Source organism: Lithobates pipiens, unplaced genomic scaffold, assembly GCF_037356315.1.
Source record: "Lithobates pipiens isolate NorthernLeopardFrog02 unplaced genomic scaffold, aLitPip1_a1.2 Scaffold_16, whole genome shotgun sequence".
NCBI classification, from domain to species: Eukaryota; Metazoa; Chordata; class Amphibia; order Anura; family Ranidae; genus Lithobates; species Lithobates pipiens.
The window spans coordinates 291,560,614-291,579,614 of NW_027507748.1; the positions used below are offsets into that span (position 1 = coordinate 291,560,614).

General features: G+C 45.4%; 1 protein-coding gene across 3 annotated transcripts in view; it reads right to left on the reverse strand.

Moving 5' to 3' along the window:
- The window catches only part of ST7L (suppression of tumorigenicity 7 like), a 266,896-nt gene that overhangs the window by 86,644 nt on the left and 161,251 nt on the right, over window positions 1–19,001 (reverse strand). For all 3 annotated transcript variants that reach the window (XR_013274492.1, XM_077481541.1, XM_077481540.1), the window contains exon 12: window positions 1,263–1,413. Coding sequence is in view for 2 of the 3 variants with exons in the window: in XM_077481541.1 (XP_077337667.1) it covers window positions 1,263–1,413 (151 nt within the window). In the remaining variant the exon portion in view is untranslated. The remainder of the gene's footprint in view (window positions 1–1,262; window positions 1,414–19,001) is intronic.

Consider the following 19,001-nt stretch of genomic DNA (forward strand, 5'->3'; position numbering starts at 1 on the left):
CCAGAGCACCGTGGGTTGGATAAATTTTTTTTAAATAAAATCAATGAACACTTGTTTTGAGGCTCTGTTTGAAACATTGAACTGAACTTTCCGTATTTAGGGTGGAACATGCAACGTGTTCCAGCAGCTTCCGCCCCCCGCCCCCCATGACAGCAGGTTGGCATCTTTCTCCATATGCCCGTTGTCACGCTTTGAAAATAAAAAGGCTGTGCGGGCCTCTGCCCACCCAGCCAGGTCAATCATTTACAGTCCCCTGTGAGTGGGAAACTACAAGACCTGACAGCTTTTGTGGCTGTTGGCTTGTAGTTTCAATGAATGACCACATAGCTGTTGAGCGCTCTGGTAGTTCATTCATTCTTCCTATCAGCTTATATCTGTCTGCCCGTACGAGGTACAAGCAGACAGATACACTGAGAAGTCTGCAGGAGTCCAGCATGGCACCGCAATCTGCTGATCGTGGGTGCAATGCTTTCCAGGCACAAAGTAAAAAAATAAAAATAACAAATGCACCTTTTTTGACTGCATTTATTTAATTTCTTTTTTAAATAGGTGAACTTATCCTTTAACTGACAAAAATGTTTTTCAGGTTTTTTTTTTTTTTTTTATCTATAGATACTTAAAAAAAAGTAACTGTATAATTTAAAAAATGTTTTGGCCTGGCTATAATAAACAAAAATAAATGTATACAAAACCACTGTACATTCTGTAAAGCTTGTTTGAATTTCATCTAAAACTGAGTTTTTAAATCCTCAAATAAGATCAAGGTATAAAACGTATAGTTTTTTTTTATAGTTTTATTACTTATAAGAACCTAAGTAAAACTGAATGTGATGTTCTTAATAGTGAAATTATGCACACAATAGACAACACATTTTCTGTTGATTGAAATACAAGCACGGTTTGAATGCCACAGTGTTTATGTTGAGCAATAACTAAACTATGAAAATCATAATTTCATGTGAAAACAAAATATAAAAAAAAGTTACATGTATGTCTAATTTTAAAAACAAACCTTCATTACCCAGATCCTACTGGGACAGATGAAGATAGCATGAGCTCTTTGATCTCTGCTGAATGGTGCACTGACATAACTAAATTAGTATTCCCACTTCAAACAATAGCACAAGTGGTAGGGGCCCCTTTGAAATTAATACAGGCAGCAGAGCATTCCACTGGTGCTGACAATTTAATTAAGATGGGCAGGTTATGAACCTAAGCAATGAAGCAACAAACGGTACAGTATAATAACAAGCCATACTTACTGCCCTCCCATGTGCAGTGCAGTAAATTCAATGCACCCTCTACTCGTTTCCAGTGTTGAAGATGGAAAAAGGCATATGCTACAGCCTCACTGTCTCCACGTTTCAAGATATGCTCTGGTGGCATGATCAAGCTTTTCATTTCTAGCAAATACTAGAATAAAACACAGGATACGTTAGGTATAACATCACATTTTTTTTTATTAAATAACTAAAGTCTCTAAATGAAACAATGTCTAAATCAACACTTCTGGGAAAAGGCCTAATAGGTTTATGTAAAGAGCTATTGATGGTCTAATTCCTTTTCCCACTCTCCGTTTCTTCTTAGAGGAAAACTAAATTACCACTACTAAAGCTAAATTGATCAAATGTGATACCCCATTAAAAAAAAAAAAAAAAAAATGCTTATTAGCAAAAACAATAGCAAAAATAAAAGAAGTGGGACAATAGTGATAAAGTGTAAAAACCTAAACGAATTACAGCCGATAATTAAAATAAATGCCTAAAACATATATTGAACATGTATAAAAGTACTTGCAAAGTTATTTAAAAGTTTTTGGGGTGACTTTAATTGAAAACACCCTAAATACCACTATATTCATTTGTATAAATTAAAAGAATTAGTGTCCTGTGTATATTAGGTGAGGAGGCACAAATGCACAGTACACATACAAAAACCTCAAATAATAGAATTATGTACAGTCCCAATATAGGGAGCTTTCCTGCTAAGTCTGAAGGTGGCTATGCACACAGTAATTTGTAATTGATTTAAGTACGAATGATCGCAAGCGATTCATCATCAAAAACAAAGCAACACACACAATATTGTTCTGCTATGTAGGGTTAATTGAAAATATTAATCAAATTTATCATATATCAGTTATACATATAAATAATCTATTTTAAAAGGATAAATTAACCACTTCAGCCCGGAAGATTTGGCTGCTCATTAACCAGTCCTTTTTTTGCGATACGGCACTGCGTCAATTTAACTGACAATTGCGCGGTCGTGCAACGCTATACCCAAACAAAAGTTACATTCTTTTTTCCCACAAATAAAGCTTTCTTTTGGTGATATTTGATCACCTCTGCAGGGTTTTTTTTTTTGCGCTATAAACAAAAGAAGAAGAAAAAAAAAAAAACACAATATCTTTTACTTTTTGTTATAATATCCCAAATTGAATCACTTCAGCCCCGGATGGATTTACCCCCTTCCTGACCAGAGCACTTTTTGCGATTTGGTACTGAGTCAATTTAACTGACAACTGCGCGTTCATGCGACGTTGCACCCAAACAAAAAAAAACAAACAATTTCTCAGTTTAGGCCGATATGTATTCTTCTACAAATTATCGGTCAAAAAAAAGAAATAAAAAATAACCGTATATTGTTTTTTTTTTTTACTAGTAATGGCGGTGATCTGCAGTTTCTATTGGAACTGCGATATTGCGGTAGACAAATCTGACACCTTTGACAAATTTTTGGGACCAGTGACATTTATACAGTGATCAGTGCTATAAAAATGCACCGATTACTCTATTAATGACTCTGGCAGGGAAAGAGTTATCACTGGGGGGGGGGGGGGGGGTCAAGGGGTTAACTGTGTTCCCCAGGTGTGTTCTAACTGAGAGAACAAGGATTTGTGTGTTTACACACACACACACACACACACACACACACACACACACACACACACACACACACACCCCTGTTCTTTTTCTGTATTGAGCAATCGTGGGTGCTCCAAGGTCATCGCGCCCCCGCCGGGCACTCACATCAACTCCGGGGACAAGCTGCGGGAGTCTTAAAGAGCTGACTGTCAGAAACCATGAATCAGACCGAGACAGAAGTACAATTAAATCACACTTCTTTATTAAATAAAAAGGTAAATAGAAAAAGCATAGTCAAAGCATAACCGGATAGTCAGCCAGGCCAGAGTTCAATAACCAGATCGGGTAGTCAGCCTGGCCAGAAGGCAGGGATCCAAGTAGAGCAACAGCAAGCAGGGTAAGGAGCCAGAAGGGATGTCAGCAATCCAGTCTTTAAACAGAACCGCAGGAGATGGTTTCTTGTGATGTGACCAAGGTGAAGGCAGATGTGAAGTGAGCTGGACAGCTTTAAGTAGGCAGGTCAGATGAGCATGATCAGGAAAAGCTGAGAGATGAGAGCTGGCAATTAGCCAACAGCTGAGCAGCCAGACCAGAGAAGGAAGGGCTAAGCCAGCCCTGACAGGCACAGGCAGGCGTCTGCAGTCAGCATGGAGTCTGTACCTATTATTAGCATGACGCAAAGCCTCCTGGACTTGTACCCAAGTGGAACGAAGACCACGTAGATGCTCCTCTAATGCAGGTATACTTTGTGGATCAAACGAGTCAGGCAACAAGGAAGGTTGGAAACCATAATTCGCCATAAATGGAGACAATGGGGAGGCAGAATTCAAGGCACTGTTGTGAGCAAACTCTGCCCATGGTAATAGGTCGGACCAGCTGTTATGGTGGTCAGAAATATAGCAACGTAGGAATTGCTCCAAGGACTAATTGGCTCGTTCTGCTCCCCCATTATACTGTGGGTGATACGCAGAAGAGAACGCAAGCTGGATTCCCAACTGTGCACAAAAGGCTTGCCAGAACCGGGAAACAAACTGACTGCCCCTGTCCACGACAATCACCTTGGGTAGCCCATGTAAGCAAAAGATCTCCCAAGCAAAAGTGGAAGCCAGTTCCTTAGAGGTAGGCAACTTCTTAAGTGGAATACAATGACATCTTTGAGAACCGGTCAACCACCATAAGGATAACAGTGTTGCCTTGGGAGTTGGGCAAGTCCACAATGAAATCCATTGACAGGGGAGTCCAGGGCCTCTCTCCTTTGGGTATGGGTTGTAGGAGGCCCACTGGAAGGTGTCGTGGAGTTTTACTCTGAGCACACACGGGACAGGCGGCTATGAAGGCAGTAACATCAGCCCGTAGACAAGGCCACCAAAATTGTTGGGAAATGGCCCAAATGAGTTGATTCTTCCCAGGATGGCCAGCTGCCTTGGGAGAATGGTAAGTCTGGAGCACAGCAGTACAGAGACACTCTGGGACAAAGCAGCAGTCACAAGGTTTCTCAGTGGGAGCATGAACCTGAGCAGCAAGAATTTTGTCACCCAAAGGAGAAGTAAGACTGGTGCGAACCGTAGCCAAGATACGATCAGGAGAAATCATAGGAACCGGAACCGACTCTGACTTGGAAGTGGAGGAAAATTGTGGTGACAAGGCATCAGCCCTTACATTCTTAGTACCGGGTAAGAATGAGACAATGTAATTAAAGCTCGACAAGAAAAGAGCCCTCAGACAAGAATGTAAGATTCTTATGGTCAGTAAGAATAAGAACAGGCACAGTTGTACCTTCAAGGAGATGTCTCCATTCTTTCAGGGCTAAAATGATCGCCAACAGCTCTCTGCCACCAATCTCATAATTGCACTCAGCAGGTGACAATTTCTTGGAAAAGTAGCCACACGGATGCATAGCACTCTTAGAGTTAGGACGTTGAGACAGAAAGGCGCAAACTCCAGTCTCAGAAGCATCAACTTCTAGAATAAAAGGCAATGTAGGATCAGGATGTGCCAACACAGAAGCAGAAACAAAGACAGCCTTGAGAGTCTCAAATGCCTTAATGGACTCTGGACACCAACTCTGTGGGTTACCATCCTTTCTGGTCATATCAGTCAGGGGCTTGACCAGAGACGAGAAGGTACAAATAAACTTCCGATAATAGTTGGCAAAACCCAGGAAACGCTGCAGAGGAAGTAAACCCACGGGTCGAGGCACTGTAGGACTGCCGAAAGTTTCTCTGGGTCCATCCAAAAACCAGCAGTGGAAATTACATAGCCCAGGAATGTAACCTGTTCACGATGGAACTCGCACTTCTCCAGTTTACAATAGAGATTGTTCTCTCTTAGTTTCTGAAGCACACGACAGACATGTGTGGTGGCTCTCCGGGGACTTGGAAAATATGAGGATATCATCGAGATAAACCACCACACATAACTGCAACAAACCTCGGAGGAAATCGTTAATAAATTCCTGGAAAACTGCCGGGGCGTTACAAAGGCCAAAGGGCATTACCAGGTATTCATAATGGCCTGTTCTGGTATTAAACGCAGTCTTCCACTCGTCGCCCTCCTTAATGCGCACTAGATTGTATGCCCCTCTCAGGTCAAGCTTTGCTCCCTTGAGGCGGTCAAATAACTCTGTAATCAATGTAATCGGGTAGGCATTCTTAATCGTGACACGATTGAGACCCCTATAATCTATACAAGGTCTCAGTTCACCGCTCTTCTTCACAAAGAAGAAACCAGACCCAGCAGGAGGCGACGAGTTGCAGATGAAACCTCGAGAAAGTGCATCAGCAACAGACTCCTCCATGGACTTATCCTCCAAGACCGACAAAGGGTAAACTTGGCCACGAGGAGGTATGGCACCAGGTTGAAGGTCAATTGCGCAATCATAAGACCGGTGTGGAGGCAAACTACCGGCTTGACCTTTATCAAAGACATTGCTAAAACCGTGGTACTCATCCGGCAGGGAGGGAAGTGAAGAGGTGCATAGGACCTTGGATACCTTCAGGAAGCATGTCTCACTGCATTGTGGTGACCAGGAGAGAACCTCAGCATGGAGCCAATCAAAAGAGGGGTTGTGCCTCTGTAACCAAGGATAACCAATAACCAGCGGAAACCTGGATGAGGAAATAACTTGGAATTGGTTTATCTCATGGTGAAGAGCCCCTATGGCCATGGACAATGGAACTGTCTCATGAGTCACATGGGCAAGCTGTAAAGGTCTCCTGTCAAGAGCCTCAATGGCAAGTGGAGTGTCACGCAGCTGCAGCGGAATCGAATGCTGCAAAACAAATGCAGCATCAATTAACAGGCCTGCAGCCCCAGAGTCGATTAGAGCCTGTATCTCGATGGACGACTCAGCCCAAGAAAGGGTGACCGAAACCAGGGGCTTATCCTTCTGGATAACTGGGAACGAAACAACGCCACCTAAGGTCTGTCCATGACAGGACTTGAAGGTTGGGGCGTTCCCTGGACGGGTAGGACAAGACTTTAAAAAGTGACCTGCCTGGCCACAATAAAGGCACAATCTCTCCCTCCTCCTAAAGGCTCTCTCATCCGCAGAGAGACGTGTGAAGCCCAGGTGCATGGGTTCATCTTCACTGACCGACTCGGTACCAGGAGGCATGGGAGGTGAGGGAGGCATGGGTGGGGCTACAAAGCTCGGAAGCAAACATACAGGAGGCTTCCGCAAGCGCTCCTTAAGAGAAAGTCTTTCTCTGAGTCTGGAGTCAATGAGGATGGCAAACGAGATCAAGCTCTCCAGCTCAGTGGGTACCGTATATACTCGAGTATAGGTCGACCCGAATATAAGCCGAGGCCCCCAATTTACCACAAAAAAACTGGGAAACTTATTGACTCGTGTATAAGCCGAGGGTGAGACATCCCTGTGTCCATCCCTGTGTCCATTCCTGTGTCCCGTCCGTCCCTGTGACCATCCCTGTGTCCCGTCCGTCCCTGTGTCCATCCCTGTGTCCCATGTGTCCCGTCCGTCGCTGTGTCCCGTCCGTCGCTGTGTCCCGTCCGTCGCTGTGTCCCGTCCGTCGCTGTGTCCCGTCCGTCGCTGTGTCCCGTCCGTCGCTGCCTACCTGTGCCAATCTGCAGCCTCTGTGTGCCATGCTCTCCTCGTCTGACAGACGGCGGCCATTCCTCTGTTCAAAAGCCGCGCCTCCCTGTCTGTGATAGGCGGAACACTCAATTTCCCAGCAGTCAGTGTTCCGCCTATCACGGACATCCTCTCATCCTCGTCCGTAGTATGAGAATGAGCGGATGTCCGTGATAGGCGGAACACTGACTGCTGGGAAATTGAGTGTTCCGCCTATCACAGACAGTGAGGCGCGGCTTTTGAATAGTAGAATGGCCGCCGTCTGTCTGCTCGACACGCTGATCGGGCAGGCAGACGGCGATGACTCGAGTATAAGCCGAGGGGGGCACTTTCAGCCTCAAAAAAGAGGCTGAAAATCTCTGCTTATACTCGAGTATATACGGTATATCTCGGGCTGCTATCTCATCCTTGATGGAATCTGAGAGACCATGAGAAAAAGCAGCCATGAGGGCCTCATTGTTCCAAGCAACCTCTGCTGCCAGAGTACAGAATTCAATGGTGTAGTCGGCAACAGTTCTCGTACTCTGATGGACATGAGGCACTTGGCAGAAGAAGCGGAGCGTGCGGGAACGTCAAATACCCTTTTAAAGGAAGCCACAAACTGAGGGTAATTCAAGACAACAGGTTTTTGCGTCTCCCATAGAGGGTTAGCCCAGGCCAAGGCGCTCTCAGAAAGCAAAGATATCACGAAACCTACTTTTCTTCTGTCCATGGAAAAAAGCCTGGGGCAGCATCTTGAAGTATATCAAGTTGATTGAGAAACCCTCTGCATTCAACTGGATCACCCCCAAATCGCTGGGGGAGCAGAGTGGAACCAGACATACCTCTTATAGAGGCAATACTTGAGGTGGCTGCCTGCACAGAGACTGGCGTAGCAGCAGGGGCGGCCTGAGACTCAGGTTGTACCGGAGCATCCACCGTGGGGGATTCTAGGTGAGCCGTGCTACTCAGGAGGGTTTGGAACGCCATGGCAAACTGATCTATGCGGTGAGTAGTCAGCCAGACCAGAGTTCAATAACCAGATCGGTTAGTCAGCCAGGCCAGAAGTCAGGGATCCAAGTAGAGCAACAGCAAGCAGGATAAGGAGCCAGAAGGGATGTCAGCAATCCAGTCTTTAAACAGAACCGCAGGAGATGGTTTCTTGTGATGTGACCAAGGCGAAGGCAGATGTGAAGTGAGTTGGACAGCTTTAAGTAGGCAGGTCAGACTAGCATGATCAGGAACAGCTGGTAACTGTGGAGAGAGATGAGAGCTGGCAATTAGCCGACAGCTGAGCAGCCAGCCCAGAGAAGGAAGGGCTAAGCCAGCCCTGACACTGACTTACAGCTACGATGGCTCGCACAGGGGAGCCAACCTGCTGCAGTATAACTGCGGCGGCTGCTCCAAAAGCGGTTAATTGACCAGAATTGTGATAAATTTCCCCAACGCATGCAGATATTTCTTAGATCAATCAGTAGCAATCGACAAAATACAGCCACAGTTGATCATTTTGAATCAGCTACAATTAATCAAGATCTCACTAAATCAAGATCTCACTAAATCAATTAAATGGAGGATATTAGGATTCCATTCAATTCAACCATTGACTGAATGATTGTATGATCAGATCGATACAAGGTAGTCAGCTTAAGGCTTTTGTACTACTTATCTCTTTCTCCTCTTCTTCTGGCTGCTATGACTAGGACTCTATTATAAAGTTTTCTAGCAACTATAAATTGCTGTTACACTTTTTTTCATTGGTATACCATCTCAACTGACAAATAGGTTTACTTTTAATAGTAAATAAAAAGAAAGGGAATGGCTAGATGTATACTACTATGCAAAAGCATTAGACAGGTATGAAAAATGCTGTAAATTAAGAACACTTTCTGAAATAGAAGTGCTAATAGTTTATATTTATCAATTAACAAAATGGAAATTAAATTAACAGAAGAGGAATCCAAATTAATTCAATATTCACCTTCACTCCAGCAACAATTCTAGGTACACTTGTACAGTTTTTGAAGTAACTTGGCAGGTATGTTGAAGAACTAACATCTTGAAGAACTAACCACAGATCTTCTGTTGTTGTAGGCTACCTCAAATCTTTGTGTTTTCATGTAATCCAAGACAGACTTGATGACGTGATCAGGACTCTGGTTCTTGTTCTTTAAGCTGAAGACATTGGCTGCATGTTTGGGGTCATTGCCCTGCTGCAGAATCCATTGATCCTGACCAAATATCCAACTCAATTTGCAGAAATGCAGCCCCAAGTTTGCAAGCAACCTTTACCATGCTTCACTATTGACTGCGGACACTCATTGTATCAGCGAACAAAGTGCCACCTGCTAACCTCAAATATCTCAATTTTTGATTCATCAGCCAAGAACACCTGCTGCCATTTTTCTGTACCCCAGTTCCTATGTTTTTGTGCATAGTTGAGTCGCTTAGCCTTGTTTCCATGTCGGAGGTATGGCTTTTTGCCCACAATTCTTCCATGAAGACCACTTCTGGCCAGACTTCTCCAGACAGTAAATAGGTGCACCTGGGTCGTACTGGCTTCGGCCAGTTCTGTGCTGATGACATATTCAGATGACGAAAGGGAAGTAAAAATGAGGTGTCTCATCTGCTGCATTAAGTTTACTTGGCCAACTACTATGCCTGCAGTCCTCAATGCAGCCTGTTTCTTTGTGCTTTTTCAAAAGAGCGTGAACAGCACATCTTGAAACCCCAGTCTGCTTTCAAATCTTTGCCTGGGAGAGACCTTGCTCATGTAGTATAACTGTCTTGTTGCTGTGCTCAGTCTTGCTATGGTGTATGACCTGTGATATCAAAACTGGCTTCAACCACTTCGCCTTAGTAGCAGAGTCTGGATCTTCCTCACCCAGTATTAAGCCTCTTACACAGCTGTTTCAGTTAATGACTGTTTCAACATGCATATGAAAATTGCTGATCATTAGCACCTGCTTGGTATAATTGGTTAATCATACACATGACTCTAATCCTACAAAGTCCCTGCCTTTATTTAAGTGTAAGAATTGATGTGGGTTTGAAGCCAAAGGGTAGTCACACGAAATATGGATTTCATTTTTCTTTTGTTCGCTCACTTTGCATTTTGTAAACTGATGAAAAATAAGCAATTAAAATATACATTTTTTAAAGCATTCTTAGGTTACAGCATTTCTTCATGCCTGTCTAAAACGTGTGCACAGCTGCTGGCTACCCCCCCCCCCCCCCTTCCACCCAAGACTTTAGCTTCTAAGTGCTAAGACATGCATGCCCATATGAAAAGGATGTAAACATATGCTATGGTCTTTTAATAAAGAGATGTATGGCGTACAGATTATGCATGCACATCTGACTACCATCTTGTATTTAGAGCAATTTAAAGACACATTTATGATTGCCTTTCTCATATGTATTAAAGTAGCCCAATAGATTTGCCAAAAACCCTTTCATTCAAAAGCTGTTAAAGCATCCTATATGGGATCTCACAAATTAAATTCCATATTTGCGTGACAAGATATGGCTATGTTGGAGGGACTTAACAAAGGGCAAGTTAAACCCATGAGGTGAAATGTCATTGGGTACATGAGAGGTTTTCCCACAGAGGATCCATGCAGACCATCATTGGTGTGTTAAACAAAGAGGATTACAGAGGATTAGCTGACATATCACCCTCCAGCAGGATTGCCTAGAGCAAGCATAGAAAGAATCACTCATGCAGCAAACACGCTTTGCTTGACCAGAACCCAAACTCATAAGTGTTACCTAAAGATAAGGGAAAGTTAAGATACTTTTCAGATAAGTAAATAATCTACGGATTTGTTCTGTATAAGTTCAGGTATTCAGAAAGTATGTGTTAAGGAAAGCAGTTAATAAAATGATCAAATAAATCCAATTCTAACTTTGGTATGAGTCTAAAAACAAAACATAGGAAACAGATTTAGAAATGCTAGAGCTTATAGTATAATAGTTCATTTGTACAAAGGGTATACACATCAATTTAACAATTTATGTAAAAAATGTACACATAATATGGCTCAGTTACAACTATGGCGATGTAAAGTGTGATTTATTCAGTTTAGGTTACCTTTTTGCTTAAAACATACATTTGAATGAATGCACTATATATTCTTCCATTATTAAGCCAACCGTACATGGATCAAAATTTAATTGTGGTTGCACACCTATTGATCAACTTGTGTACAACCAGCCTGTTGGCTTTACATGCAACTATGTAAAATATACCATGCCTGGAATTCTTATTTAACCACTTGCTCACTGGGCACTTAAGCCCCTTTCCTAACCAGACCAATTTTCATCTTTCAGCTCTGTCACATTTTGAATGACATTTACTCAGTCATGCAACACTGTACCCATAGGACATTGTTATCTTTTTTTTCACACAAATAGAGTTTTCTTTTGGTAGATTTGATCACCGCTGGGTTTTTTTTGTACTATAAATGAAAGAAGACTGAAAATTTTGTAAAATTAGTAATTTTTCTTCATACATTTTGGCCAAAATTTATACTGCTACATATCTTTGGTAAAAATAACCAAAATAAGTGTATATTATATGATCTTGTGAAAGTTATATAGTAGACAAAATATGGTGCCAATCTCTTGCCGCCGGGAGGTCAGCCAACAGCCACTGCACCTCTCACATGGTCATGATCTGCTCCAAGCATGGCTCCTCCCCCTCCGCTGTGCCACAGGTTGCATAGCATTTGCCAGAGGAACAGACTGTACCAAAGTAGTCCTGGGGCAGGGAGAGCTGAAATTGGGTGCTGCAGAGGAATGCCCGAATGCCTTACAGGAGGTGTAGGGGTCTGGGGGAGGCAATAAGCTGCAGTACCCCCCCCCCCTAAATGTTGCACATGGGGTGAAAACTGTCTGCCTATCACCCCCCTGTCAAGCTACTGGCACTGATACAAGGAAGGGAGCCGCTTCCTCTATGCCTGCCCTGCCAGTGCAAGTGACTGCCTGACTGGGGGATTCCTCCCCTCCTATCCTAATTGATCACACCTGATGTACGGATGGCCGATCTCATTTTCTTGAGACACTAACCAGCCAGGAAAGTACAGATAACCCCCAAATCACCCCTTTTGGAAAGTAGTTCAAAGTATTTAGTAAGAGGCATGGTGAGTTTTATGAAGTTGTAATTTTTTGCCACAATTCTTTGCAAAATTAAGATCCCCCCCCCCCCCCCCCACAAAATTGTCATAACAAAAAGTTATTGCTCACACACAGCATATGAATACCACAAACTACACCCCAAAACACATTCTGCTAATCCTGAGTATGGCGATACCACATGTGAGACTTTCACAGCCTGGCCATATAGAGAGGTTCAACATGCGGGGAGCACTGTTAATTTCTTGACTACCTATTACACTTTTGAAGATCCTGCAGCACCTGGACAATGGAAACGCCCAATAAATGATCCAATTTTGGAAAATAAACGAAACACCCAGACGTATAATCTATGAGCCATAATGAGTCTTTTGAACATGTGATTTTTTTTCCACAAGTTTTTGGAAATTGTGGAAAGAAAATGAAAATGCATTTTTTTTTACACAAAGTTGTCCATTTATAAGATAAGTCTATCACATAGCATGTACATAACACAAATTACACCCCAAAATACATTCCGCTACTCCTCCCGAGTATGGTGATACCATTTACACAGCCTGGCCACATACAGAGGCCCAACATGCAGGGAGCACCATCAGGTTTTCTAGGGGCATAAATTACACATCTAATTTGACTACCTATTACACTTTTGTAAGACACTGATGGGCATTGTAGTGGCATGGATGTGGCATGTATGAGAACTGATGTGGCATGAATGTGGCACGGATGAGCACGGATGTGACAGGGATGAGCACGGATGTGGCATGGATGAGCACTGATGTGGCATGGATAAGCACTGAAGTGGCATGAATAAGCACTGAAGTGGCATGGATGTGGCACAGAGGAGCACAGATGTGGCACAGAGGAGCACAGATGTGGCATGGAGGAGCACAGATGTGGCACGGAGGAGCACAGATGTGGCACGGAGGAGCATGAATGGGCCATAAATGAGGCATGGATAGGCACGGATGAGCATGGCTGGGCATGGATGTGCAAGGATGAGCATGGCTGGGCATGGATGATGTAAGGAGCATGAATGAGGATGGATGAAAGAGCCACGGATGGTTACAGATCAGCACTGTGGGCACTTCAGATCCAGCCCACAGTGCTGCTGCATCCAGCCCCCTCCTCTCCTCGCACACTGTACTGATCAGTGAGAGGAGCTGAACCATGCATGCTCTGGTCAGTTGACAACTGAATGCTCTGTCATTGGAGGGAGCAATCACGTGGTAAAGGGCCTCTGTAATTGGTCCTTTACCCCGTTCCGTGACGCGCCGGGTCCGGAGGACCCAACGGTCATGGACATTCTCTAGTGCGTGATTCTGGGAGGACATCCTCTGACAACCTCCAAAAATTATCTGACCATGCTGTAGCCGTCATTCGGCTATGGCCTGCTCGGCAACTGGTTAAAGTGGTTGCAAACTCCTACATGTACTCACTGAAGTGAATAGCCTCAGGTGATAAACATAGATGAAACAAACTCTTCTCTGCATCTGTTCAAAGTTCAGAATTTGCACAGCTTGACTGATCTTTCAGAAAGTAGAGGTGGGATCCGAAATTACACACTGCACAGTTTAGAAAGGAGAGCTCTGACAGCTGACTGGAGGGAAGAGACACAACCCCCCCTCCCACACGACACACGCAGGAAACATGTGCAGATGAGGCTGTCCTCCCCCATCCCTTTGAGACAGTTAAACCTGTCAGCAGTTAGTTATGCAGATGACAGAAGAACAAGAAAGCAGAGAGAAATCAGACTCTGTTCTTTAAAGTGAGACAAGTGAACACTATAGTGGGATGTGCCTTGTTCATATTTCATGTCAGATGTTTACACTCGCTTTAATTGACAGTGAATTAGCTGAGTAACTCCAGATTTTTGGAGAAAATAAACTTCCTTGTATATTTCTGGCACATAAACAGTTGTAAAATTAGGAAATGCATTTGTATTACAGAGAGAAAAAATATATATACACATACACATTTTCTCTGCTTTAAAAATGGGATTTTTGTACTCACCGTAAAATCCTTTTCTCTGAAGTTCATTGACGGACACAGCTCCTTTAATTCTTGACCTTAGGGTTATCACGCCACCTTCAGGAGAGGACTAGGCAGACTATGAAACACATGTAAACAGCAAGACTGCACAGCACCGCCCAGGCAGTCCTTCTGGCTATAACCCCTCACCCTGCTTCAAGCAACTCAGTTTGTCAAAAAGCAGTACAAACATAAATAAGAGGGGTGGGTGCTGTGTCCGTCAATGAACTTCACAGAAAAGGATTTTACAGGGAGTACAAAAATCCAATTTTCTCTTTCGTTCATTGACAGACACAGCTCCTTTAATTTTTGACCTTAGGGACGTCCTCAAGCAGTGTCAAAAAATGAGGGATGGAAACAGAAAAACATAACTTCACCCACAACAAAAGGAACACCTCAATAGAGGAGTCATCTTAAATAGCCGCCATCAGAACCTGCGGCCAACTTATGCATCAAAAGATGCGTTTACAACAAAACTTGCAACTTATGAAAGTATAATTTGCAACCTTACACAGCTGAGAAAGAGTCGGCAAGGGAATCTCCCTAATGTTTTCAAACGGAGGATTTTGGAGCACCGATAGCACCAGCTTCAGATCCCACGAAGATAGTGGAGGTCGAACCCCCTGCAAAAAAGTACCCACCAATGAGTGGGTCACAAAGGGAAGTTGGAAAAAGGACAGCCAAGGCTGATATCTGTTCCTTGATGGTGCTTAAGGCAAGTTTCTGATCCACTCCTCGCTGCAAAAACAGCAGGTTCCTGGAAACTGAAAAAGTGCGCGGACGCTACCCTATCTCCTCACATATGGAGATGTAAGCCTTCCACGTACAATGGTAAATCTTCCGAAAAGAACAGCCATGCCGTTAAAACTAGCGACGGTAAAACAGGATGAAGTATTGGACCTTGCGATAGAAGGTCCTCTCGCAGGGGTAGCTGCCAGGAACGTCCGCCACCAGTCATACTAGGTCGGCGTACCAAGGACACTGAGGCAATCAGAATTACTGGAATCCCCTCGGCCTCCACTCTGCGCAGCAGATGTGGTAGAAGTTTGAGTGGGGAGGGAGGCATAAATCAGCCGATAATGCCCCCATGGAGCCACCAACGCATCTGACACGTCCGCCCAGGGGTCTCTTGTCCTGGATACAAACCTCTGCACCTTCTGATTGAGCCGAGAGGCCAGGAGGTCCACATCTGGTGTACCCCACCTTAGGCAAAGGAACCGGAATACCTCCTGATGCAGCGACCATTCCCCTGGGTCCAGCATCTGAGGACTTAGGTAGTCCGCCTGCCAGTTTTCTACGCCCGGGATGTATATGGCCTGCACATGTTGCTCTGCCCACTGGAGGATGTGAGCGACCTCCCGTGATGCAGCTGAGCTCTTTATTCCTCCTTGATGGCTGTCCGACTGGATCCTGATCGGACGCCCTTATAGCCTCATTGACCAAGTGGAGAGGCACAGCCTGATCGCCCGAAGCTCGAGCTCACTGATCGGCAGTTGGGATTTTTCCCGCAACCAAAGGCCCTGGGCCCGACTGCACTCCCAGAACTCCTCCCCAACTGGTCAGGCTGGTGTCCGTTGTAATCACTGTCCAATAGAGAGGAAGGAACGACTTCCTGGACCGAAGGTTTGGAGACCAGAGAAGGGAATCCCAGACTAGCTGGCCCACCCAAATTTGACAATCCAGGAATAACGGGGATTTGTCCCAAATCTCCTTTTGTAGGCCTAGAGTGTGAAATTGAGTGTACGGTACCGCTTCAAAAGTGGCTACCATGAAGCCCAGAACTCGCATGCAGAAGAGCAGCGACGACCACCTGTGGTTCACCAATAACTTCACCGCAGCTTGAAGAGTCTGCAAATTGTCTGAAGGGAGAAAAACTCTTGCTTCTGAGGAGTCCAACAGTAAGCCCAGGTAACTCCAGGCGTTGAGTCAGGACAACACAGGCTTCTTTAGGTTCAGCACCCAACCTAACTCCCAGAGAGTCTGCATGGTGATCGCTACATCCCCCTGTAATTCTGAGGCGGAAGCCTTAAGAGCGCCAGAATTGGAGCTAACACTTTGGTAAAGACTCGGGGGGGGGGGGGGGGTGACACCAGGCCAAAACAGAGAGCCACAAACTGGTAGTGTTCTTCCCCGACTTCAAATCGCAGAAACCTCTGATGCCTGAGGCATATGGGTACATGTAAGTACGCGTCCTCTATATCCAGGGACGCCAGGAAGTCCACCTGATGGAGTGCAGCGGCCACGGAGCGAACTGATTCCATCCTGAATCTTTGCACTTTCACAAAGCTGTTGAGAGCCTTCATGTCCAGGATTGGACGTACCCCTTTTTGGGGATAACAAACAGATTGGAGTAGAATCCCTGATACCTTTCCAGCGTCGTTACAGGTACTATTATCCTGCGCAGTAGCAGGTCCTGTACTGCCCCGAACAGGGCTTCCCGATGAGCCGGAAGTAGAGGTAGGTTGGAGGGAAAAAATTATCTGTTTGGTGGACAAGAAAGAAACCATCTTGTATCCCGATTAAACCAGTTTCGCAGACCCATTGGTCAGACAGTAGAGAGGTCCACCGAGCTGCAAACTCCCGAAGGCAACCCCCCACCCGAGAGTTAGGCGGGGACAAACCTTCATGCGGTAAAATTTTTTGCTCGCAGACTTGTCTGGCTTGCAAAACCAGGGATGCGCCTTGTCGGACTGGGAACGCCTACCTGCCAACCTGGGCGGGCAAAAAAGCCATTTCTGAGCGGAAAAAGAGGGCCCTTGACTACGGCATGGCTACTTACCCTTCCTGGACTGCGGGAGCAACGTGCTCTTCCCACCGGTAACATTTTTAATAATGTCATCTAGCGAAGCTCCAAAAAGCCTTTCACCTTGGAAGAGCGAATCCGCTAGTGCTTTTTTAGATGCCTGGTCCACAGACCAGCATTTCAGCCAAATCAGGCACCGAAGCACCACTGCTGATACAGATGCTCTAGAGAGCAGTGGGACCTTACCCAGGGCAGCATCACAGACATACTCAAGGCCATGCACCAACTGGTCTGCCAGCTTTACGCAGACCAGGGGAGACTGTTGCTTCTCCAATTCACAGTGCAACAACTTTGCCCATTCAGTAAGGGTCTGCGACACCAAGGCCGTGGCCAGCAGAGGTTGTAAAGCTGACCCCACTACCGTAAACATGGACCACTGCCTTAGCCCTCCTGTTGGCAGGGTTCTTGAAGGCAGGAGTTCCTTCTATCAGAATCGTGGTTACTTTATTTAACCTGGATACCCGGGGGGTCAACACCCGGAGGAGATGTCCATTTTTTCAGGAGGCTCTCCTCAAAAGGGTAACGCACCACCATTCTTCTTGGGACTGAAAAGGACCGCTTGTCAGGCTAGGAGCAGCTAACAGGTATCAGTTCAGGTGTGCTGATTATACAAAGAGTTCAAAAAACAAGAGCACATACCATGAGCAGGTCTAAGCAGAGCAGGTCAGCTGGGACTTTTAGTTCACCGCTGCAGATGAAGGTAGATGATTGCTGGACCTTGTAGTTCACTGCTGCAGGTGAGGGTAGATGATTGCTGGACCTTGTAGTTCACTGCTGCAGGTAAGGGTAGATGATTGCTGGACCTTGTAGTTCACCGCTGCAGATGAAGGTAGATGATTGCTGGACCTTGTAGTTCACTGCTGCAGGTAAGGGTAGATGATTGCTGGACCTTGTAGTTCACTGCTGCAGATGAGGGTACTACAGTAGAATCAGGCAAAGTGTAGTCTAGGCAAGCTGGGTCATACACAGGTAGATCAGAGTCCAAACGGTACCGAATCAGAAGCGAGCAAGGAGGGTCAAACAAGCCGGGTCATACACGAAAGACACAGAGCAGATATCAGCTAGATCAAACACAAATGTAAACTCTAACACGAACACTGACTGAATGCTGATACAGGTGATTTAAAGGTGAGCTGGCCAATCACTGTTGTTTCCCAGACAAAGACTGTGTCAGGTGAGCTGTGCTGGGTCCTAAAGGGATTTTAGTACTGACACCGCTGCGGACTTCCCCGTTCTTTGTAGATTAACTTATCAAAATAAGTCAAATACGGAAACACCTTAGGCGAGCGGGCCAGTTTGCGGGACCCAAAAGGGACCGGCGCCTCAGCAGAGGTTCCTGCTGCATCTTGTATCTTCAAGGTATCCCGCACCGCAGTGATAAGTGCTCCTACTAGCGCTTTTTCATGCGCTAATCCGGACACAGAGTCATTCTCACTGTCCAAACGGTCCTGGTCCGCATCCTCCGACGCCTCAGAACAGGGGCCACCAGTCACTGTGGGACCGAGTCTGAATCAGAGCTCTCCCCAGAAAATGGGTGGGGAGGCAGGGGGGCATTTTTTACCCCCCTTGCGCCCGCACGCCACTTCCACCCTGGCAACAAAGGTCTCCAGGACCGCCGACAAAGCGTTCATAGGCACCGCATTTTTTGCAGGTGAGCCAGTTGCAATAGCAGGGATGTCTGGGGAAGAAGCGCCAGCTTCTTACACCATGCTGACTCTCACTCGCCTGACACAACTTACTTAAGGTAAGGTACACAAATCCCACCCTCCTAGCTGCTCACAGACTGAGGGGCCCCTCCGCAGGACTCACCACCTGACCGAGTGCTGCGCTGTGCTGCCGCTGACCGCTCTGCTTCAGTCACAAAGTGAAAGAGTGAAAACTGTGCTGTTCTGAGGAACACAGACCCAGCATTAGAGGTAAAAACGGCTACAAGAACACAAAAATCAGCAAGAAAATGGCCGCCGAACCTTCTAGAAAATAAAACTATAGGAAAATAGTTGTGGCCTCAGCAAAATGGCGGTGGCCTCTCCTGAGGTTAATTTACTCAGGCACCTCACAGCACAGAAAAAAGGGGCAGAAAAGCAAAAAACGG